The sequence below is a fragment of the Psittacula echo genome (genome assembly GCF_963264785.1).
Source record: "Psittacula echo genome assembly, chromosome: 20".
Lineage (NCBI taxonomy): Eukaryota > Metazoa > Chordata > Aves > Psittaciformes > Psittacidae > Psittacula > Psittacula echo.
In genome coordinates, this window is record NC_137756.1 from 5081785 (window position 1) to 5106782 (window position 24998).

Here is a 24998-nt window from a genome sequence, read left to right on the forward strand (position 1 = left end):
GTAATGGAACTTGGCTTCCATGTTGGTCCTGACCCATCTCTTATGATATTCATTGGCTCATACCACAGTTAAAGATGCATTTAAGCTCTGTGTGGTTTCCAGATAAAAGGTAGGATCAGCCTCATGCCTAACCTTGCGTGACTCTCTCCTCTTGAGGGGTAGAAGCCAGTGGCTGACTGAAGATGGCAGCCAAATACTGCCAGTGCTTTTATTGAACTGCTTGAGTGGAGCAAATCTGCCCAGAGGAATGAGCATTTTGGTTAGGAGAGGGACAAGTCCCTGGGGGTGTGAGACAGCTCTGAGGTGGCTGGTGCTTGAACTTTTCCTGCAGTCATTCATAGCTGTCTTTGTCCAGCTGCCTTGCATTTCCCACGTTCTGCTCTCCTTTGGAGAAACCTGCACCCTGAGGATGAGTTTTTAAATGACCTCATTGGTGAGAGTGTTCAACTGCTGTGGAGGGGAATCCGCTTGCAGGGTTTTGCATTAGGAGGCAATTATTTAAGTATTTTGACAGCACTAATTAGTGGCTGTGTTAATATACCTGCCAAAAAGCAACTGTTTAATGTAGAGCAGAATGATGGAGAGCACCAGAGTTCTCTTCTTGGTGATAGACTATGGGCAATAAATCTTGTCCCATCACAAAAGTCAAGGAGGACCTGATGGATTCATTTCCTCTCCACATGTTACTGCGGCAGCAGAAGCTGTGTTTTCTCATTTTCGAGTGATTTGGAGAGGATGCCTCTGAAAGAGATCTCTTCTGTGCTGGGGAGCATATGGACATGGAGAGAACATTCAAAATGTAAGGTTGTATCTTCAGAGCACTCCAGGAACATGATCTTGATTGATTGAGAGACGAGAAAAAGTTTGCACATTGTTGCAGATCGTAGAAGTGACAGATTTGCTACTAGTCCAAGGATTGCTGTCATAGAATCCTGGACTGGTTTGGATTGGAAAGGACCTTAAAGCTCAGCCAGTTCCAACCCACTGCCACGGGCAGGGACACCTTCCACTAGAGCAGGTTGCCCCAAGCCCTTGTGTCCAACCTGGCCTTGAACACTGCCAGGGATGGATGGGGCAGCCACAGCTTCTCTGGGCACCTTGTGCCAGTGCCTCAGCACCCTCACAATAAAGAATTTCCTCCTTATATCAAACCTAAATATCCCCTGTAGCTCTGCCAAGTGCTTCTGAGCACAGAGATTAAGACCTTATGTATCCAGAGGAACACAGCTGCCTGTGTTCATTGACTGAGTCAGAGGCTAAGTGTCTGCGTGAAAGACGTGCCCAAGGTTGGGGTCTTCTACAGACTATCTGGGCACATAGTGATTTGTCCGAACAGGGAACAAGAGGCTGCTACAGAGGTGCTTTTGCCATGGCTGCTGTTAAGCCTCAGACCATACTTTCTGTGAAGCAGGCGTTTCTAGATGCTGAGTGGGGTCAGCATAAGCTCTCTACTGGGATGATTCATATGCTGCTCTGCACCTTGTCTGCTCATCTGGGCTCCCAGATTCTGACTCATGTCATAGAACTGGGAGACAAAGCACTTTGTGTGCGTACAGCTTTCAGGCTTGACGTAGCTAAAGCTGTCTGAAATGTTGTCATTGCTCTGGAATAGAGGGCAGAGGGCAGTGTTTTGGGGGTGAGATGTTGAATTTTCATTAGAAAAGCATGAGAAGGAACTTTTCAGAGAATTTCAGGACTTTTTCAGGAACTTTGCTCAGAAAGAAAATAAATCTGGTATTGCAGCCATCTGTTTGGTATAGGAAGAAAAAGGAAGAGAGGAGATTTCCAATTAGGAAAGAAGAAGAATTACAACCTATAAAGTGTCCCCATGTTTGTAACAGCTCAGTAAATGCATTTGCCTCCCGTAAGTCTGTGTATGTTCCCCATGATATTCTAGCAAGAGAACTGGTTGACTGGAATTTACTGAACTCAGGCAGGCCTTTGGGCAGGCACAGCACAGATTAGACCTTGCAGTACCTTTGGAACTTGTGTTCCCATCTGCTCTTCTGTGCTCTACAAGGCATTATCCCTGCTTAAATGCTGTTGTGTTTCAGCACAGGGCTGTCTTCATGCCCTACCCAAACCAAATGGCTCTCCGTACTTGTTTGCTGATTACAAACAGCATGCAAAGGTTAATTACATTAGCTTTGTCATTAACAGAGAGTCTTTTGGTGGCATAACCAATTGACTTGGAAGGAGAGAGCAATGCCAAATGTGCACGTCATGCACTTACTGCAGCATTGTGATCACACTGCACCTTGTGTGGTTGTTTACCTGCCGCAGGAAGTATGGATCTGAACAGCAGGAGAGGCTTACCTGGAGCTATTTCATGGCCATTGTTCATTTGAGATATCATTTGTCAGAGCTGGCTGGTGTGCTGTGTTGTCTGTATCTGCCTGCAACCATTCCAGGTTTTGTGAAGAGTTTCCCAGTGTTTGATAATGAATCTTCTGGCAGGAAGTCTGATGTTCCATTAAAAACATCTCTTGTGACTTGCTGATATCTGGTAGATGGCTGAAGTTACCAACTATGTATTTAAACAATAATAAATTATATTCTGTATAGGGCAGATTCGTGCTGAAGTGACTTCATGCCTTTGGCTGAATATTGGTGTGGATAGCTTAATTTGTTGCTAAATTACAGCTGCTCTTGGGTTAAAAGGCAGCAATTGTGTAATGGATTGCATGCTGCAGGATAAGGGAGAAAGTAAAGGACTGGTGTTAAGTTGAAGCTGAAGAGTAGGAGCATGGGCATGTAGACCATATTTACCCTGTTCCCCTCTACTGGATCCAGAGCTGGTACTTTGCTCCTCCACTGCAGAACACTGTTTCACCACACTTCTAGATCTGTCCTTGCTGAGAAAGGTATTCAGGCAGGTGCTCAAACAAAGCTGCTGTTCCCGGGGCTTCAGCCTGGCCTAGAGATGTAAGGACATGCTCTGGGGCCTTGTGACCAGGGAAGACTGCTGAATTCCAAAGCATTGCCTTCGGTCTGTCTTCCTCCAAACCAACTTCCCAGCACATGGGAATCTTGTCAGGTGAAATGTATGGTGTCCTATGGGTGAAACCTGGAGATAGCTTAGGATAGAGGCTAGGCCTTTGCTGCGGGAAGCTGCAGAAGTGTTATAATGGCAGGGTTTGTTGACAGAGCAAGTAGGAGAGAAGAACACAGAGCAGTAGTGAGGCATCACAAGGATGATTCACAGCTGCCTTAACAATCCTCAGACAAAAAGATAGGCACAGATTTGTCTATCTGCTTCCCCACAGCAAGAGCAGTTACAGCCTTGAACATCTCAAGACTTACAAGCTCCAGAGTGCGGAAGGGACCAACTCTGGGGAAATAGCTCTGTTTGTTGGCTTTTCAGTTTGAGCTTTCTATTGCTGCTGAGAGGGGTAAGTTCTTACACCACATGGAGGGAAGGACACAGCAGTGACAAAGTACTGCCCACATGCAGGGAATGACCAAGCCCAAGCTCTTATCTGTGGGTGAAGTGATGGGCCACGCATGTACTGCAGTTCTGCGATGGCTCTGCACTTTGCGCATTTGTTTGCCTTATGTTAAACCACAAGGAGTCTGAGTTTGTGAACAGCTCTTGTGCTTTTCTGAAATGAAACATGAGAAGCCAAACCTTGCCTTGTTCTCAGTGTCAAATGTTTAATCACAGATGGCAAAGTCAGAACAGATTCGCGGATGTGTTTGCTTTTATACTGAGACTACTTTCACACAGATGCCATTTCTTTTTGTCATACGGGAATTCAGACCTGTCTTGTTTTAGTGGCTCTTTTGTTTTTCTTTCAACTCCAACCAAGGTGCTTTTCTTCTATTGCTTCTTCATCTAGATACACCGAAGCCTTGACAGATCCCAGCTACAAAGGACAGATTCTTACACTAGCTAACCCCATAGTTGGGAATGGTGGAGTGCCTGACACAGCTGCTTTGGATGAAATGGGTCTCAGGAAGTTCCTGGAGTCTGATGGGATCAAGGTAACAGTGGGAGACAGAGACCTGATCAAAAGGTGGTGTTAGCCGCCTGAGCGTGTGTGTGTGTGCAAGAGTTTACTGCCAGCCTTATAAAAGTTAGAAGGAATCAATGATACTCAGCCTTTCTTTTTCTTCTTCTGGATAGTGTTTTTTGGAGGAAAGGTGGGAAAAGATAATCCATCTTTCTTTCTGTGCTGGGCTATGTGCTGTCTGAAAGCAATGTATTTCCGATCAGTGATGGACATGCTACAGTTCTTGTGAACTGCTGTCCTGGATGGCTTTTTTACCACCTTTGCTTTTGCGTTTGCCTGCAATTGGTTGCCACAGAGAGATCAAACACCAGTGAGAATGAGAAGCTTCTGCATGCTGAGACTTTTCTTTCTATGTCTGCACTACCACAAACAGGAGAGGTGACAGTTGTGTGAAGAAGGCTGTATGTCCTAGTGCAGGAACCAGTATTTACCCTGTGGTGACAGGGAATGTTGAAGCAGAGCTGTGTCCATGCAGTGATGGCAGTACTGAAAAATGGAGCAAACCCAAGTGATTGCAGAACCTGAGGTGAAATGACTCCTTTATAAGCTGTCTAACTCCACTGGAAAATGGAGCTGATGTTTGAAATGAAATGTCACTTCAAACTGAAAAGCTTTCTTAAACAAAAAGTGAATCAAAATAAAACATTTTGTTTTGTCTTAAACTTCCATTTTCTTTCTAATAAGAAGTGTTTTCTCAGTTCCATGCAATTTGCAGCTTTGGTTACCTGGAAGCCACATTAGTCTATGAATTTCCTAAGTAAAATGGCCCAGGTACAATCACAAAATGGTTTGGGTTGGAAGGACCTTAAAATCATCCAGTCCCAACCTCCTGCAGTGGGCAGGGATGCCTCACACTAGACAACGTCACCCAAGGCTCTGTCCAACCTGGCAGTCATGACAGAACATGAAATCTTTAGCCCTTTGCAGGGTGCACTCTCTGTGAAGACTCAGATTTGCTGTCTTTTTGTTATAGAAGAGCAGCATGCTGTGCCTAGCCTTGTGTCCTGTCCATGATATGGTTTGCAGTGGATGAACAGTGAAAACTCAAGAGATGCAGAGCAAGTACAAAGTGATCCTTCGGTGCAAAATGACATTTCTTCTCTTTATAGGTTTCAGGTTTGCTGGTGCTGGATTACAGCCATGAGTACAGCCACTGGCAGGCTGCTAGAAGCCTCGGAGAGTGGTTGCAGGAAGAAAAGGTGAGTAATCCAGGGTAACTACATGAGAACAGAGCTGTATGCATGGGAACAGGGGAAAGAACTGCTGGCTTTGAGCTGGTAACAGCTCTTCTCCTCAGATACCTTCACCAGTCTGTACTGGGTTCATTCTGTGCTGCTTAGTTCTCTGATTCTTCATCCATTTCTCTTTTTCAGGGTGCCATGGTATTTCCAAGATCTATCTAGAAGGAATGTTAATTAAATGGCAATGTTTGCTTTTCCATGAAAATGATACATATTAGCATTCTGTCAATTGTTTCTGTAGAGCTACTCCTAGTAGTGCTGTTGTGGTCATAAGCACAAGAGATGTTAGCTGCCAGAACCCCACTGACTTGGAGCCAAGGGGTCAAGGATGTATCAGTAGACTGCCGCTGACTTGGGACAGCTGGGAGGATTAGGTGCTTATAAGTAAGGCAAAATAGGGCTCAGAAATGAGACTGCTACTTGCCTCATGAGCTTTTTTGTTTAGTGCTTTTTCGTGCAGAAACTAGACTTGAAGAACTAGGCTATTTTTGGGTGGAAATAGGGACAAGTGTATAACAGGAAGGAAGGCAGCCTTGGTAGTGATGCTGCTAAGAGCCAGAGCTCCTTAAAGGACATGTTCTTCTCAGCAAAGTGATCTGACTGCTATCTTCTTCTGTCTTAGCTGCTTGTTTTCCAGCTTACCCTTCTCTTGTGTTTTCTTCAGGTGCCTGCACTGTATGGGATTGATACCAGAATGCTGTCCAAATTAATTCGTGACAAGGTATGATCCACTTCCCTTGATCTAGTGTGTTAACCTTGCTACTGCTGGGCCTTTTTTCTATCAGAGCAGCAAACCTGGGGTAGCAGTGTTACTGCTGGGCTGCCTTGACCTCAGATGCTGCTCTTTCTGTGCCCTGTGCTCTTCTAAAGGCTCTTTGTCCTTTCTACACAATGGTCTGAGGCAGAGCAGATCCCAGGGAGGCCCCTCTTCTTAGCTCTACTTTGGGTTTTCTGTTCCACATAAGTGAACCATTGTAAGCTGATGTAAATGAAAGGCCTGTGTCTGTAGCTGTGTCTGACGAGTGTGTCAAACACAACAGGTACTAGTGTCAACTACATGTTGCCTCAGATAGTGACAGAGAGAGCAACAGTTCTGTGAGGCATTTTGGATATTAGGTCATAGACAGCACCTTTGGTCAGTGGAACTACTCCTGCTCCTCAGAGACAAAAGAAGGCCTACAATAAACTGATCTGGCTCCCTAATTCAGGGTGAAGCCCATTATTATCTTTAATAGTCATTACTTTTCTCTGGTTTCCAAGAGCTGACAATTGAAGGACATGAGCAGGATTATGTTACTGAGTGGAGGTTAATGTTAAGGTACACTTCACACTGGCTAAAAGAGTGATCAAAGCCAGTCTGAATGTAAATGTGCCTTGGAGGATCTTTTGTAATGGGTTATTTAAAGTTGCTCTTTTCTGTAGGTGATCCATTTGCAGTCTGCAGTACAAGCCCACACCCCCTTTCATTCCACAGAGCAAAGTATGGATGACCTAGCTTGAACAGATAAGTAACAGGAATGAGCAGGAAGACAGGGCATTGTCCTCCTCTTACAGACAGCAAACAAGTGCAGTTTAATACAATAGAAACCAGCAATATGTTTTCTACTTTCTGGAGACCTACTGTTTAATGGATCAGCATTCCTTTCATCCAAAGTGAAAGCACTTTCCATGTTTACCATGTGACTTAGCAGTGTATGGAAGTAATGCCCATTATACTGGGCCTCTGAGTGGTATTGGTTTATGGCTTTTAAAATAGTGCATAATGTAGCCTTTTCTCCCAGTCTGAATGAAACAGCTCAGCACTTCACTCCATGTCTGTTTATAAATTGAGGAGTGAGAACAGGGCTTCATTATGATAAATACAGAAATGAACAATGACTTGTTAAATTAGTCTCCAATGGTAAATGCAGGGAACAACCTGGTGGAATAACCTGGCAGCAAGGCAAGACACGGGGCTCCTTTTTGAGAGCAAGGGCTTTAGGGCTTTGTCATCACCAGACTGACTGGTGGCTCTTATCAGCTTCTGTGGGTCCCAAGAGCCTGACTTGTTTAAGATGATTCTGAGTTTCTCAGCTTTGGTCCATGCTTTTGTTGTGCTACTCAAGATGAGGTAGGATGTCAGATACTGATATAAGCTGTCTTTAAAATTTACCCATAGTAGTGTGCATGGCAATGCAAGATGCTGGCTCTTTCTGGCCCTGACAAGGAAACTTCAGGTACGGCCAATGATGGCAGTATCTCATGGAAGTATCACCAAACCCAATGAGTAGTCCAATGAGAGTGCATGCTCGTGTGATGTCCACAGGGTGAGCTAACATCTTTCATGTGAAAGTTAAAAGTTACAACAAAACATTGACTTCCTCTGTGTTTCCCCTTCCATCCTTGAAAAGTTCTGTACTGCACACCCTGTCCCCGTGCTGAGAAGAGGTTAACCCTAGGTTAATCCCACTTATTCCAGGAGTGGGGCAAAGCCAAACCAGGGATGTTTCCACTGAGAATTTGAACGAGCAGAAGGTGGAGAAGGATATGCTGCTGGCAGAGCAAGAGTGGCCTAGCTTCTGTGAGGTGCTTACGGCCGTAAAGAGTAAAGCTTGTGGAGGTGGTTTTTTTAAGCAGTTTCTTCAGAAAACAGTGTGCAGACCTGCCTCCTACATAGCTTTGCCTTTCACCAGCTCTGCTGCCTTGTAGCTATGCACAGGAGGTGGCTGAAGATCTCACAGTGAGTTTCTATAAACCAGAAAGCTTCAAACTGCTTTGTGGATTACTCCCAGATCTATGGGGATCTGAATTCTAACCCTCTTGGTAAGCAACACATTTCACACTCATTAGACAGCTCGCCAGGCTGCCTCTTAACAAATGTTACTGCTGACAATGCCTCTCCTCTGAATGAAGGATTTTAAACGGGTTTTTTGACGCCAGGGAAGGCTCATGAACTTCTCTAAGATGCTAGAAGTGGTTATAAGCCACCAAGAAGCCATCTCTAAGCAGCTGTTTCAGTTGCTGTGCCTGTCAGCACCTTGTCCCCGTGTTCACAGCTTTTCCTTTGCTAGTGCTTTGTTGTTGACTGGTGTATTTCCACAGGGCACGTTACTTGGGAAGATTGAATTTGAAGGTCAACCCGTGGAATTTGCAGATCCAAATAATCAGAACTTAATTGCAGAAGTTTCAACAAAGGTGAGAAATTCTTCTGTGGTCCCAAGGCTGTACACTCCAGGTGGTAACTGCTCCCCATGTGCTCTGGGGATTAGCCAGTCAATTTGGGAACCTTTTCTATACCATGCACCTTTCCAGACCTTTGAAGGACTGTTGTCTCAACATCGTCCTTGTAGAATCCCCATGGCTCCTCAGGTACAGAGTTGAAGCTATAAAATGAGCTGCTGAGCTGGATGTAGTCTGAACAGTACTCTGATCAGAGGACTGTGTGTTACAAGGACAGGATTGAGAAGTACTAGTGATAAGTTAGACCTAGTACATCGTGGGCATTTTCAAATGGAAGAACTACTAGTAAAAAGAATGGTTGTTTTCTCTAAGTTTCAGGAAAGCTCACAAAAAGATTTGCTAATCTGTGTTCAAGCAAAGCTTTGTTGAGGTGATTCCAAAGGTATTTCTATATTTCAAAAAGAGACCAAGTTAGGAATCCCCTGTATCTAATATTACTGGTGTTAGCTGGTTTGTCTATGGATGTGTACAGATCAGCAGTTAAGCTTGTGCCTCTGTTAGCTGGGTATGCAAACTATGTTCCACCATGAGCTGAGAAGAACTTTACAAATCATAAGGACTTAGGAAACCAGGCCCATACTAAAATTAGTAACTCTTCTTGTACCAATTGTGGGATAAAGTGTGCTTTGGGTGCTTAATCCCATTGACTGAAGTTAGAACTGGGTGTATGAATCCCTTTTACAAATTCCATGTTTACTATTGTGTTTGCAGCTCCTTCAAGATCAGAAGAGCTTTGCCAATAGTTGCTTGTGTACTGTTCTGTACACAAGCTGGTATGAGAGTGAGCATATGTGAGAAGGAGTCCTGAACAGGCTGGTCAGTGAGCAAGTGGGAATTTGAAGTGAAGTCTCCATCCAGGCTTGGATTTACAGTAGTAACTGGTTACCTAGGATGCTGTTGGAATAAATAGGCCACTTTGTGAATATCACCTTCAGGGATCTCACCAAATTGTGCCAAAGCCTCCACTGTGTTTTGAGTCAGGGCCTTGTTGCTACACAAAAGGATGGCAATTGCTTATTGAGATTGTGATCTATGATTGCAAGATGCAGGTGAAGCCATTTTGAGCAGTAGCTCAGGAAAAGGTAAGGTTGCTGATGCTAAACTCTGCAATTACTAAGACAGAATTGCTGTAAAGATGCTGAATATTGCTTCTAAGAGGGAGATGTAGTGAGATTAACAGCCTTGGTGGTCTCATTATGTTTATAACTTTATTTTATAGGCTTAAAAAGCAGCGTTGCAGATAAAGCTGAAAATGAAGTAAGCTGTTCAGTGTTGATAATTACTGGGTGTGATAATCTGTTTGTTGCCAAATAACTATTTTCATGTAAATCAGGATACAGTAAGATCAGGAATCTGCTTATCAGCTGTACATTAGGAGTGATTGATTCCCCTCACCTCCCCACTTCTTTAGAAGGCTGATGGTATAGCCTGTGTTTGCTAACATTGCCTATACAGGGCAGTGAATATAGAAAGCTGCCAGTATTCTGCAGGAACTGCTGTCAGAGACTTATTATGGTGCACGTGGTGGTCAGGGTCCCAGAGCAGATGAGAAGTATTTAACCACTTGAAGCTAAAAGGCTACTTCCATCCACACATAGAGCCCCATTCCACATCATCCTTTCAGACTGGGACAGTTTCTTACAGGCTGTGCAGTGAACAGATGAAGGAAGTCGTCTTGCTTTAGAAGGAATATATCTGAACAGTTCCCTGATGCAGTTCCCAGTCTGGTTTCTGTCTAGGCATACTCTGGGCCAGATGCAGGGGTCAGAGCTCTGCAGTACAGAGGAATAAGAAGTGTGAGAAGTGGGGTGAGGGTTGTGAAGACATTGGCACCTACAATCAGCCTTGCTGCTGAAGGAAATGTAACAATTCACAACCTAAGTAATTAGACAGGGAAGAGTTTGCAGAGTGGGGTAATTAAAGTATCTCGAAGCAGTTTTGTACCTCAACTCCCTCTGGCCATTAGAACAGCCAAGGAAAACCTTTGAGAGAGATCTTTGCCTCCTAATGTTTTGAGACTTTAAAGTATGGATGTTGTGAAGAGTTGAGGGGTCTCCGGAAGCTCTTTTGAAAAGGAAGGTGAGTTTATTCTAAGGGACTCTGGCCCATGACAATAAATTAGTTTCTGTGAAAACTGAACACCTTAATCTTGAGATTATTGAAACCCACCTCCCAGAAGCCTGAAGGTCAGCAGGTAAAAGACCCGTACAATTCCTGTGCAGTGCTGCAGTTCCACCATGGACTGTGGAAGCAGAGTCTACTTGTGTATTGGTGACTGTGAAGACATTGTCATATTTGATGTCAGGCATGGCTTCGTATCAGAAGTCTTGAGTGATCTAACAAGACCCAGTTTCAATATGATTTCCATTCTACTCATTCTCAAAAAGAGATTGTAGGGTACTTTGCCATCTGATTTAGTAGCATGAACTACAAGGTATGTTCAGGTACAAAATCTCTCCTTTCAGCATTTGCACAACAGGAGTCATGACAGCAGTCACGTCCTCACAGGTCAACTAGGGACCATTGGTGACTCGTGTTGTGTTGCTGTTCAAAGCCTTGTAGTGAAGGGAGGTGTCTCCTTGCACCCCACCTCTTCCACCCTTACTCCTTACTTGTCAATAAGTCACTCCTGGTAATGATCAGATAGGACATGCTCTTGCATCCTAAAACTCTGCATCTCGATCTTTGAGCAGGTAAAAGTTCAAACAAAAACTGAGTTAGGAGAACACAGGGGGAGGAGTTGTAATATTCTGCTAATAACCTTTATCTTGAGTTCCCTGTAGAGCGGATGCCTTTCCTTCTGACTGGTCATAATTCTCCTATGAAAGGTTCAGTTTGTAGCCCTGCACCAGGTGTATTGGGCATGGATTTTAGCATCTCTTCATAAAGGGCCCAGCAGTGAAATATGAATGCCAGGGAAGCTGATTAAACAGGAGTTACTTAAAGATAAAATAGAGACTTTATTTTCAGTGGTGTATTGCATGAGAGAAAAGCCACTTAAAGTATGCTTATCAATATCAGCTTTCAGAAGCTGAGCATAACTAAAGGGAAGCACAGAGCTTTTTACAAGGAAGAAGGCTGCTTTATGTGCTTATTGATGAATAACATCCCGATGTGGTGGTAACTGCAGTCATGTAACAAGTAAAGTATTTCAACAAGCTTCAGAAAGAAGCTGTCTGTAAATAACCTTATATTAGTGCTACAGCTATCTGTCAGTATATCTGCATGTTGCAGTGTCAAGGCCCGTGTGGTGGTTTAACCTTTTTTTTTTTTGAGGACTAAAAGATAAGTGGATGTACAAAGCATAATAGTCCAGATTTGGGACTGGTGATGATTAACTTTGTGGACTGGGTTAAGGAAGAGCAGCTGGAGGAGGAGGAGAAATGTTGTCTGACATGTCAAACTGTCAGGTCCATATGAGCATAAGCCATGCTCAGTGACATGCTTAGCCTGGTCTGTACTGCTGTGATGCACTGGATGTCACCCACAGGCAATCTCCAGCTGTGCTATGCTTTGGTCTTACTGTGATTGGAGGGTCAGGGTGGTGTTGATGTGATGGATCTGCAGCTGGTGTGGAGCAGCCTCACTCCACTGGCATTAGCAGGATGACTGAACTGCAGCTGAAAGTCTCTTGCTGTGTATCTGGTGTTTCTCTTGGGCTGCACTAATCAGTGAGAACTGGCTTGCTGCTTCACTGCTAATGAGGTGAAACACAGGAAAAAAGCTTGTCATTAGCTATGGAAACAAGTGATTTCTTAGGAATTGCTGTAATCAACAGTGTATAAAAGAGCATTATAACTTCTACTTTCACAGAAAAATGAAGGAAGTGCTAATGCCTGCAGTGCTTCCAGTGATTTCCCTGTGAATTGATTGTTAAGTACTAGTTCTGCACGGTGGTGAAATGTTACTCTGCTCCCTGTCTTCCCTGTGTTCTGTGAGCAGGGGGTGATCTGTCATTTACCACATGGTCTGTCTTTCTATAGGAAGTGAAGGTTTATGGCAGAGGGAATCCAATTAAAGTTGTAGCTGTCGACTGTGGGCTGAAGTACAACATTATCCGCCTGCTAGTAAAGGTAGGTCAGTGCTTTATGTCCTTCATCTCTTGTTTTGCTTTGTCAAAAGCCTAGCCTATTCTCATTAGCCTTCCTTCTACCTGGACACATCCATTCCAGTAGCAGTTGTGCTCCTAAAATGAGGTACAGTTTTTAGGAGGATTTTTATGGACTGGGAGGTGTTTTCTGAACATGGTGCACTGTGTTGACAAGGTAAGGAACAGGACCTGTGCAGCAACCCCTCAGCCATGAAAGGAGTTCCTAGGTGAGCTTTAAAAAGACAAGGCATGGCTTCTCTAAAGAACAAGCAAGGAAGGTCAAGCCAACGTTGTAAAGAACAAATAAATGGGGATAAGATTTTGCAGTGAGGGTGATGAATGGCTGAAACAGGCCCAGAGAAGCTGTGGAATGTCTGTTCTTGAAGATACTAAAACCGCAAATGACCAATGCCCTCAGCAGCCTGCCCTAAAGTTGAACTTAGCCTGCTTTGAGCAGGGATTGGAGCAGGTGACCCCCTGAGGTCCCTTCATCCCGAGTTATTCTTTAAGACTAGGATTCTGTGAAAATCTTTTCCTGTTGTTAGCACAGTGATGGAGCAGTCCTCACTTCTGTAGCCACACAGGAGGATTAAAAGGGGTGTCCTCTCATTCTGTAAATCTGCTGGGTTTCCCTGGTTTTATTCTTTAGTTTATGTGGATACTCCTGTTTTTGATGTGCAGTATTATTATTGACATGGCACAGAATGAGGTTGTGAAGTCCTAATTTAGCAGTTAGGATGAATGCACTGTGTAAAAATGACCATGTTTTACATGTGTGCATGTGTACATATGTGTGTACGCTTTGTTTTTGCATTCCATTAGTCAGTTTTGATCTCCTTAGTGAATTTCAGACAAACTTGACAAACATTGAAATAGCTCAAAGTTCCTAAATCTACCAGTTTTGTGAAAACAATCTGGTCAGAGAGTGCAGAGAAACCTAGTTGTTGTCCCTGGCAAAGGGATGACTGAAATCCAAACTCAGCCTCTGGGACATAAGAGCACAAGAACAACCTCTTTACACAAATTCATTTCTTCCCCTCCTCCCTATTTCTTGTTCCCTGTTCCTTTTCTCCTAGCGAGGTGCAGAAGTGCATTTGGTTCCATGGGACCATGATTTCACCAGCATGGAGTATGATGGGCTCATAATTTCTGGAGGTCCAGGAGATCCCATGAAGGCCCAGGAGGTGATTCAGAATGTCAGAAAGGTACAGTGTAGTAGCTGTAGGTCAATTGTTCTTCTTTGCCCCTCTTTTCAAGTGCCTGACTTCTGTACAGTTGATGGTACTAACATGTTATAGAGCAAATGTTAAATGATTTCATCTGCCTGGGATATTTCTCATCTTCATCCACTGGGAGTTGCCTTCAGATCAGTAATTACAGTAAGGATATACAGACCTTGGTGAGCAATACATGATTACTGTGTGATGACCTTACCAGTGCCTGAGAGTACCCTGTGCTCTTTCAGGACCTCTGTGACCTTTTGCAAGAACAGTCCCAATTTCACAGTGCTCCCATTCGAAGCAATGTCACACACTTAAATGGCTTTAATGCAGAGTGTCATTGCATATTCCCCTCGAGTAAACTGAGACATCAAAACATGCTCTGAGGCTTCCCTCCCAGAGGAGAGGAGGAAACTTTACCTTTATAAGCTGTTAGCACCCATGCATTCAGCATTGTCCTGAGTTTGTGAGAGAACTGGCATGTTTTGTGCTGGAATTGCTGGACACAAACACTCCAGTATCTCCTGAAAACCTTTTCATTTTAGGTCCTGGAGAGCAATCGTCCAGAGCCTTTGTTTGGAATTAGCATGGGGAATCTAATCACTGGGATAGCAGCCGGAGCTACTTCCTATAAGATGCAGATGGCCAACAGGTATGGCAGCTCTTCTGCTTCCCAAGACCCAGACAAACCAGCTTAGCATTACAGAAGGCCACATAGTAGCAGTGCATTGCTTCTGAACTGAACTTAATGGGAGCTATCATGTCAGTAACATTACTTATTCATTCCAGCCTTTCTCTTCGCCTTTAATTTAAACTGCCATGTCATGTATTACTTTTTCTGAGGGTATTTTGAAAGTCTTTGATGTAATTGATCCCCATCAAACTGAAGAATAGCAGAGCTTCTCCTAGGATTTATCATTTTGAGATTGGCTTCCAGTATTGAAAAGCTAGTATTGAACTGCTCTGTATAGCCCCAGAGTCATCTGCTCTAATAGTGGTATTTGGACACATCTGACTCTTCTGCCCTTGGTTCTCTGATCCTTTCTCTTTCAGAGGACAGAACCAGCCTGTCCTGAATGCAGTGAATGGACAGGCTGTCGTCACTGCTCAGAACCATGGTTATGCTATTGACAGCTCTACCCTCCCACCTGGCTGGAAACCTCTCTTTGTGAATGCCAACGATCAAACGAATGAGGTGAGCTCATGCTTTCAGGTACCTGCACGTAGCAGCCCCTAGTGAGTGAATACCCTCTCTCACTTTATTTCACCTCCTGGAAGCTTGCTGTCAGATTACAATTAGTTATTAGGGCTAAACTTGGTGATCTGACCATCTGCTTTACTTTGCGTTTTGCCTGACAGGCCAAAAGGGGTTGAACCATTACCACTGTTCTCCATACTAGCCCAAAGTGTAGGATTGCAGCAGTGACCATGTGATTTCCCTTGAACAGCTGCCTTATTAACTTTTAAGATCTCCCTACTGTCAGTGATGCTCGCTCAGTTACTGTCGTCTTAGGACTGGTACCATAGGTGTCATAGCCTGGGTCACTATTTGGTCGTGTTGCTTCTGTGTTGCCCAGCACAGAAAAGGAATATTATTGCAGTCTAATTTGGCCTGTTGTAATTTATATCAGCTATTTAGGTATTTTCAAAAGCAATTTCTCCCATGGGAAGGAGCAAGGAAATGTCTGAGACAATCATTTTTATTCCTGCAGGGAATTATGCATGAGACCAGACCGATTTTCACAGCACAGTTCTACCCAGATGCAAATCCTGGGCCAAGGGACACAGAGGTATTGTATGAGGGCTGATATGAACGTGCTTTCAGAGGTAGCCTAAGGGGTTCGGATGTGTATCAGCTACAGTGACAAGTCTTTATGTTGGTGACAATCCTGAATCTTGGGTTTTGAAATGTTGGAATCCTAACAGAGGGCCCAATCATGCATAGGCTTGTGTCTGCTTAGCTTGATCCCCAGCTAATTACAATCAACAGCAAGGCATCTATTGACTTCTGTATGCTTTGGATCAATGATTCCATTCGTATGATGTGTATGCTTGGAGGCCTGGTGGGATTATCTGCATGTTCGAAGTTACTGAGGTGTTTAAGCCTTTGCAGGATCAGGCTCAAATCTCTTGTGAGGTGATTGCAAAAGGAAAAGGTTTCTATTTTACCAGGAAAAAATGCTAGGCAGATGCTTTGTAATAAAACCATTAAGTTTCTAGTATGTTTTAGTTCCACTTTCAAATCTTATAATTACTGTAGAGTTATGTAAATGGATTCACACTTCCTCACTCTGGTTCTCCTAAGTGAAATGAAATTTTAATCCCCCATCTGTGACTTTGCACAAACTCTGTAACAACTGGCTGTGTAGTCACAGAGTATGACTAAGCAGCAACAGGGGATATGGAATGCAAAGGGGGCATGTCTGAACATAAATAAACCATTTAGCATTGCTTGAGAGAGGAGGATGGAAGAATACATTGAAGTGCTTATTTTAATCTTAATTTGATGATGTTGATTGAACCTTCAAGTAAATCTCTTGATATCAAGAAGTTTCATAGCGATCTGATTGACTAGTGAGTCTTAAAGAACTGAAAACCAACCCTCAGCTGTGCTTTTCCCAAGCCTGTGCACTCTGGCTGCTGGCATGGGTTCTGTAACACAGTGCCTATCCTGGTGGTCTTGCAGGACCCATCTGTACTCCTTCCATAATTCCCAGCAGGCAGCTTCAGGAGCAGTGTGGACAAGATGCTCTGCAAGTGTGTGGTCAGATGAGAAGCCTTTCCCACTGTCTGTAGCTTCCTCTGGAAGGACAGTAGTGATGTAGCACAACTGATGTTTAGATATACCTGTTCAGATCCCAGCTCTGCAGCGGGCTTCATTCCAGATGGTTCCTTTGAGCTAGTTAATGTCTGCTTTTCTGTATTTCAGCTTTTAATGCACGTTCATTCGTTGCATTGCCAGCCATATACAAGCAGAGCATACACGTGATTGATACGTGTTTTCTTCCTGATATGACCTCACTTCCTTGAATGCAGCTTTGTCAGATATATCAAACTTGTTAAATGAATTTCAAACAATGGTCCCCTCTTCTCTGGTGGTGTAAATCTATCTTCTGAAGGCAGCAGAGCAGAGCTAAGAGCTTGGCATTTATTTAGTTCCTCTTTGGTGATTAAATAGATGTGTTTATTTTTTCCTAGTTCCTATTTGATTCGTTTATTGCACTGATTAAGAGAGGGAAAGGCTCAGTTTCCTCGGTCCTGCCCAGAGCTGGAGTGGCAGCTTCCAGAGTGGAGGTCAGTGTACAGACACTCATTATTCATGCCTGTCAGTGAGGCCCTTGTTAATTCCTACTGAACCTATGGTACAAAATGGCACAAAAAGCTGACCAAGGAAGTCAGAGGAGGCTTCCCTTACAAAAGACCTGTCAGCTGCCTATCTCACTGTCATCAGGGGTCTCATGTGTTAACAACTCCTTTTTCTTTGAAGGCTGTAAGGTCTGACGTTTCATGTGGGGTACTCTCATGGCAGTATGTGAGGTGCCCTGGGATAATCTGGCCTTGAGATTCTGTGCCAGCAGCATAATGTTGATTCTGTATTGCTTAGCAGATAAGTCTGCAAGTTCTTAGTGTGAGCTGAATTTCATAGTGTTGCTGTCTTAGAAGGCAGCTGCATTTTTGTGGGCAGCTAAAGTGAGGCATAGTTAAGCTCATGATACAACTAACAGGTTTACTCTATGCCCTACGCATAAGTTGTGTGTTTCTCTAAGCAGATATATATAGGACAAGTCCAGTAGAAATGTTCTTAGAAGTAAAACTGCAGTGGTTTTGGACTTTACTTTTCTCTCTTTAAGACTTCCGTTTTGTAATTTGAGACTGTTCAATGCTACTCAGTGTCTGTTCATTCCAGCGTCTTCTATGATAGGACTGATTTTTTTCCATGCTGTTTGACATTTCCAGGTCTCCAAAGTTCTCATTCTAGGATCTGGGGGTCTGTCAATTGGTCAGGCAGGGGAATTCGATTACTCTGGATCCCAGGCTGTGAAAGCCATGAAGGTGAGAGGATGCTCTGAAAATGCTAACCTCATGTATTTCATTTTTCCCCTCTCCCAGCTAACTCCTCCTCTGACTGTGGGATCACTGGGGCAGGGAAGCTGGTGAGAGAAAATGTCTGTAGGGAAATCTAGTCATTTTTTGTTTGTGAACTTGTTGGCTGAGTGATGTGAATTAACCACTTGGAATGATCTTCCAAAGAGATAAGTTCTTAAGCTTTCCACTGCAGTCTTCGAGCAGTCTGTTGTTTGGGATATGTGACTGGTGGCTCCAAGCTTGTCAAGATCAATGGAAATGAATCATAGAGTAGTTAAGGTTGGCAAGGACTGGATCATCCAGTTCCAACTCCCCTGCCACGGACAGGGACACTTCACCCTAGACCGTGGCTCCCAAGACTCTGCCCAATCGGGCCTTGAACATTGCCAGGGATGTAGCATTCACCACTTCTTTGGGCAACCCATTCCAGTGCCTCACCACCCTCACAGTAAAGAACTTCCTCCTTCTATCTAATCTGAACTTCCCCTGTTTAAGTTTGAATAGGAGGAATATGCTCAGCAACACCCGAGCTGCGATTATTGAAGCTTTTCTGGTATGCCAACAAATCGCAATGCAGAAAAATAACAACAGCTAAATGGTTGGCTGCTGTCAAGACTGTTATGCAAAAGATTTCGAACCCTTTATCAAGGCAGGTTTTGTAAATGCTATTTGTTTTAAATGGGATGAACTTTTTAAAGGTCATATATGCCAAGTTTTGTTTCCAGAATAGATTGATAATCTGGAAAGGAATGAATGAGAAGTAATTGCTTTGGGTGAATTGATGAGAACTAGATGATCTTTAAAAAGTTCCTTTCAACCCTAACCCTTATGTGATTCTGGGTTACGTGCTGTGGGAGTTCTCCCAACTGTTCTGAATACAGGTGGATTTACACCAAAAGAGGAATGGAACCCTCCTGGAGTATTAGTAATGCACTGTCTTAATTAAGTTGTAACAAAGGTCCCCAGTCAGGATGGGTGGCTGTTGTGCAGAGTGCCATGTGTTTAAAAAGGCAGAAGTTGGACGAAAGGGTTGCAAGGGCAAACAGTGGGTGGATTAAAATCCAACATCCCAAACAATGTGTTATCAGTAAAATGTGTCCCTCTTAGCAACGGTGAGCATTAATTCTCTCATTAATTATCTTCCTTATCACTGCTAGCTGGTCCTTAGACACCCTGCCCCAGATAAGTAGGGAAGAAAGGGCTGAGGTGTACAGATACTCCAGCTTGTTGGCAAGTGAGGTACCTCTCTCTCCCCCATTCATTACCACCAGAATTATAGCCATGAATTTCTGAATATGTTCATTAGAGAGGATAGATTTGCTCAGAGATCTCGCCTTTTCCTTCAGCACTGCCAGGAAAACTACCCAGTTTGGGGTCATTTCTCTCAATTTTCCATAAGGATTTTCTCCCTTTCTTCCCTTCCCTGCACCACACATTTCCAAGGAAAGTGTGTTTCATGGGGCAAGAAGATCAGCACAAATTTATAGCTGGTCTTCAAGGCAGTATTTTAAGTTATCAAAGGACAGAGCAAAAAGGTTATACCTGAACTGAGCAGTCAGAGCTCTGAGTGAGAATCCCACTGCTCTTGGTGAACTGTGTGTTTGTTCCCTCAAACCAATGGGTCAAACGCTCACAAATTTTAATCAAACACAGAAAAACCCTATGGCATTTTCATGCTTATTGTGAGCTGGGCAAAAATAGCAATTTCTATACTGGTCCCAGGAAGACTTCCATGGCATTTACTTGAGGAATGGCTGACTGAATCCAGCAACATTCTTCCTGTCTCTTATTACTCTTCGCAAATCCTGTTTTCAATTACAGTCATAGTTGTTTCTTAACCTCCACAACTTCCATATCACAGATCTTTCTATTCAGGTGTATTTTGCATCTCTAATCAGCGTCGTTGGCAAATGGTTTGTTTGTAGAAGTTTATTGCTTTCCAAGAAGTTGATGGAGGTTCAAATGAGTCGGAAGAATGAGGCCACAGCCTTTGCTCTTCCCAACTCTCCTTTCCAACATAGCACTAATACACTGTTTTTTATCTGCTTGTGGTTGACTTGGGTCTTTTTTTGAGCTTGGCCACATTCTGGTCTCATCATTATTAGCTAAACTTAGTTGGCTTCCTCATTACACACTAATATTCACTATACGAGGAGAGTTGATCTGCCCAGCTCCACCTCAGACTTTTTCTATTAGTGAGCCAAATGTAGTGAATGTCTGTAACCAAGAGCGGTAGAACTCCCATTGCTATAGCAGGAAACAGGTAAACTTTATCATCACCCTATTTTTTATATGTGACAGAGAAAATACAGCGTGAAGTTTTGGCTAACCTTTGTCTTGCGTTTAGAGGCAGAATTTGTCTGTTGAGTATGTGCAGTATCAAATAAAAATGTAATAGGACAAGAATCTTAAAGCAACGACACCAGGAAAAGTGAAGTATCTTTAGGGAAAGTCAAAGCAAACAATGTCGGTTTGTACTGTTACTAACTGGTACAAAAGCTCATAACTACCTGGATACCGCATCAAAGACCTACAGCTTGGCAAGAAAAGTTTGGGTTTTGATTAATTTTTGATGACTTCTAGTCTGACTTCCAACAGCACACAGACATGAGGATGCTGGAGTTTGTTCCTGTCTCCCCTGTGTAACTCCTAAACGTGCTAAGCAATTTCAGCCATGTTTCTGATTCAGGTGGGAATCGCCATTCCCTGAAGAGCCATTGACAGGCAGAGGCACAAAAGTAAAGAAGTGATGTTAGCTCAGCCTGGTACAAGAAACCAAGGATCCCTTATGGGAGAGTACATAGTGAACCAGGCTTTTTAAATGCTGCTGTTGGTAAACTGCTTGTTGAACCCCATCTCTCCTTGCTGCTGCTGTTAGGTCTTTTTCCACATATTTAGTTTTAATGCAGATTTTCATTTTTTTCAGGAAGAAAATGTGAAAACTGTCCTCATGAATCCCAATATTGCTTCAGTGCAGACCAATGAGACTGGCTTAAAGCAGGCTGATGCTGTCTACTTCCTCCCCATCACTCCGCAGTTTGTCACAGAAGTCATCAAAGCAGAGCGTCCGGATGGATTAATTCTGGGCATGGGTGGCCAGACTGCTCTCAACTGTGGTGAGTACAATATAGACATTTTGGCACTCCTTGCAGGCAAACTCATCGTTTTTACTATGTGTTCAGCAGGCTTTGTATGTGCAGACATGCAATGCCCACGTGCCTGGTACATTGTCCAAGTTACTAAGGGCTACAGGCAAAGATACTGACCATGGGGGAGTGAGTAATTGCTAAGCTGTGAACATAATATCTAATTGCTGATTTTGATAATTGTAGGCCACCTTGAAGCAGAGATCAAAAGGAAAAGTTAGCTTCATTTAGCTTTTTCCAAACACTGTGCTCCTTTGCTTTGTGTTGCAGGTGATGGCCAAGTAACTTTACTGATATTCCAGGTTTCATAGATGTGAGGACAGAAACTTTCATGTTATGGTTCTAATACTGACAAAGAACAATAAAATTAGCTGTTGAAGAGGCCACAAAAGTTGTCAGCTACCTTTTGAATACTTTCTTCTTCTTCTGTTCACTCTGCAGGAGTGGAGCTCTTCAAGCAAGGAGTCCTGCAGGAGTATGGTGTGAAGGTCCTAGGTACATCAGTTGAATCCATCATGGCCACAGAGGATAGAAAGCTTTTTTGTGATAAGCTGACTGAGCTAAATGAAAAGATTGCTCCTAGCTTTGCAGTGGAATCGGTAAATCACATGATTTTGAAGATGTGATTACTATTACTGTTGTCCATTTGAGTTGTTAAAAACTAAATCTGGTTTTGTTGAGTGAAAGCTGAATACAACTGTGGCTACTGTAGTTTGTATGCTTTCACCAGCACTCCCCACTGACTGATGCTGGTTCACCAGGATTTAGAATGAGTGCAAGTGCAATTAAGCACTCAGAAAGTCTAAGCTCACTTACTTGTTGACAAGAAAAGGAAATTGGGTTGAGGTGGCTTCTGTGCTGCTCTGTTGGAGTTTGGGGGAAACCAGACCAGGATGTTTGTTGGAGGGGTTATTTCATGCTAAAAAGTCTGTGAAGCCAGACCACATAAGGACTTTGTACATTGTCAGTAAGGAAGTCCACACATAACTAAGGACAGAAGCCCCTCCTTGATTCAATGTTCTGCTGTTTGGCAGAACAAAGCAGTATTATAAAGCCAGGTGTTATTCTTTTCATCTTATAGTGTCTTACTGATGGGATTTCCAGTTAACGGTGTAACCAGAGTTGAGACTTTGTTCGTTTGAATTGTTATTATTCCTCTGAAAACTATTCCCTTGTCCTTTAAGGTTGAAGATGCTCTGAAGGCAGCTGAAAAGATTAGTTACCCAGTCATGATACGTTCTGCTTATGCCCTTGGTGGTCTAGGGTCAGGAATATGTCCCGATAAAGAAAGTTTGCTGGACCTTGGTACAAAGGTACGTTTGCAATTGCAAGCTCTGGGAGTAAAGCTGAACATCTGGTTTTCCTAGATATTCTTCTGATAGTCACAGACACTGGAATTGTACATACCGCACCTTTCATCTTACCTGTAAAGTGTTATCCTGATTCCTTCTCATGTCCTCTGTTCATAATTCCTGCTGACTCGGGTAACGTGTTAAAATGACAGATCAATTCATGAGAAACATGTCATTACTTGAGTGTTTCAGCAATTTGGGTCTGAAAATAAACAGATTGGACTATATTCACCTACTTGCAGGAGTAAATGGCACGTGAAGGATGTCAGGGATGTTGAAACATTTTAAATGCTGAGTGACAATGCATTATCAAGGACAGAAGACATGAGAGGCTTGAGCCTCTGTTGTGTTTCTGTCTAAAAACAGTATTTTTGCTGGTCAAAAGCTCATGTAGAGATTTAATGGGATGACACTTCATAATTTGACATCCACCAGCTGTCTCTGGCTATAGAAACAGCTCTTCTTCTGTAGGAAATCTGTGATTGGTTTTATGAATTTGCTGTAAAAAGTAAGCAGATAATTGAGGAAAACAAAACCAAACCCAAAAAGCTTTTTCCTTGACAAAAATGCAAAGTTTTAGGAAATAAAAGATATTCAAGGCCCGCCTGGACAAATTCCTGTGTGATGTACTCTAGGTTACCCGGCTCTTGCAGGGGGGTTGCACTAGATGATCTTTTGAGGTCCCTTCCAACCCTTGGGATTCTGTGATTCTGTGTCTGGAATTCTTAGTTTTGTCTTTCCGTGATTTGCTGGCCCTTTTAATCTTTCATGTATCTCTAGGACAAAACACAGCAGTGTTTTGTCTCCAATGCCTTACTGAGGCCAGTAAGAAATGTCTGTGAAAATGCTGTTTGTGTATCCTCCCACACTGCTCCCATGCAAACAGACTTTGGGTTTAGTGTGCTTAGTGCTGAGCAAATATCTGCTCAGGCAGTGTCAGCTGCAGGGAGACCTAGTGGACAGGACTTGCCAGATGCAGGAGGAGACATTGGGTGCAGTAACCCCATCTCACAGATTGATGGCTGCAGCTGGAAACGCTTTGCTTGCCCAACATGCATGGGCTTTGTTTAAAGAAAGCAGAAATTCACTCAGGAACTCTGGGAGTGCAGCTGTCTGAAAAAGTTGATATCTAAGTATATTTCAGTAGGAAAACCTGGTTTTGATCAGCGTTTCTTGGTGTTCTTTTAAGGTGGTTTTGAACATTTCAGTTTTTCCCTGAGATCTGTATACCAGCTGCTCTTGATAAGCATCTTATTAGCTATGAAACTTTGGAGTTGGGCAGTTCATATCTTCAGTAAATGCTTCATGGCTCTGAAGCTCCTTCTTTGAAAAGCCTGATACTGTTTTACTTTCTAAAGAAATGTTTTCGTTTTCTGAAAAGTTATACTAAAAGAACTTCATCATTTTGGAGTAGAACAGAGTATTTCAGTTGGAAGAGAGCTACTATGATCATCCAGTCCAACTGCCTGACCCACTTCAGTGCTCACCAAAAGTTAAGGCATTGTCCAGAGGCCTCTTAAACACTGACAGGCCTGGGGCATTGACCACCTCTCTAGGAAGCCTGTGCCTGTGTTTTACCACCCTCTCAGTAAAGAAATGCTTCCTAATGTCAAGTCTGAACCTCCCATTATGCAGCTTTGCAGAATTCCCATGCGTCCTGTCACTAGATACCAGGGAGACCAGCACCTCCATTGCCACTTCCCCTCCTCAGGCAGCTGTAGAGAGCAGTGAGGTCACCTCTCAGCCTCCTTTTCTCCAAACTAGACAAGCCCAAAGTTCCCAGCCACTCTTCATAGGACTTTCCTTCAAGCTCTTTCACCAGCTTTGTTGGCTCCAGCCACTCCTGTCCCAGTTTATGCTTGTGCCTGGCATTACTCCATCCTGATTACAGAATCTGGCCTTTCAACTTGTTAGATTTCATTCTATTAATCACAGCCTAATGCTCCAATCGATCTAGATCCCTCTATAAGTCCTCCTGCCCTTCAAGAGAGCCAACAGCACCTCCCAGTTTGGTATCAACATTTCAAAATATACAGTGGAAAACAGTTTGGGTTAGAATCACAGAATCATAGAATAGTTAGGGTTGGAAAGGACCTTAAGATCATCAAGTTCCAACCCCCCTGCCATGGGCAGGGACACCTCACACTAAACCATGGCACCCAAGGCCTCATCCAACCTGGCCTTGAACACCGCCAGGGATGGAGCATTCACAACCTCCCTGGGCAACCCATTCCAGTGCCTCACCACTCTTACAGTAAAGGACTTCTTCTTTATATCCAATCTAAACTTCCCCTGTTTCAGTTTGAACCCGTCACCCCTTGTCTATCACTACAGTCCCTAATAAAGAGTCCCTCCCCAGCATCCTTGTAGGCCCCCTATAAATTAAATGGGTTAATTTAGCTCAACTTTGGATGCTCGTGTCTACAGTTCTCACTTACGAAGGTGATCTGTAGTAGTTGTGTGAACTGGGTTTTCAGACATAGGACTCTGAATTGTATGTAATTCAGAGAACTGAACACCAATGGATGTTTCATAGCACACATGCTTCAAGTAATCTGTTCGTGTTTCCTGAGACTGCTCATTTTGAGTGAGAGAAGGCAATAGACAGTAACACAGGAGCAGCTTAGATTG

At 43.4% G+C, this 24998-nt stretch overlaps 1 protein-coding gene across 1 annotated transcript in view; it reads left to right on the top strand.

Annotated features, from left to right (window-relative positions):
- Nucleotides 1-24998, top strand: part of CPS1 (carbamoyl-phosphate synthase 1) — a gene marked incomplete at both ends in the record, with an annotated part of 85222 nt that overhangs the window by 8269 nt on the left and 51955 nt on the right. The window contains 14 exons of the mRNA XM_080632109.1: nucleotides 3840-3984; nucleotides 5123-5212; nucleotides 5919-5975; nucleotides 8336-8428; nucleotides 12457-12546; nucleotides 13640-13768; nucleotides 14329-14435; nucleotides 14837-14978; nucleotides 15496-15573; nucleotides 16982-17077; nucleotides 17741-17836; nucleotides 20796-20985; nucleotides 21457-21614; nucleotides 22200-22328. Of these exons, the coding sequence (XP_080488235.1) occupies nucleotides 3840-3984; nucleotides 5123-5212; nucleotides 5919-5975; nucleotides 8336-8428; nucleotides 12457-12546; nucleotides 13640-13768; nucleotides 14329-14435; nucleotides 14837-14978; nucleotides 15496-15573; nucleotides 16982-17077; nucleotides 17741-17836; nucleotides 20796-20985; nucleotides 21457-21614; nucleotides 22200-22328 (1600 nt within the window). The remainder of the gene's footprint in view (nucleotides 1-3839; nucleotides 3985-5122; nucleotides 5213-5918; nucleotides 5976-8335; nucleotides 8429-12456; nucleotides 12547-13639; nucleotides 13769-14328; nucleotides 14436-14836; nucleotides 14979-15495; nucleotides 15574-16981; nucleotides 17078-17740; nucleotides 17837-20795; nucleotides 20986-21456; nucleotides 21615-22199; nucleotides 22329-24998) is intronic.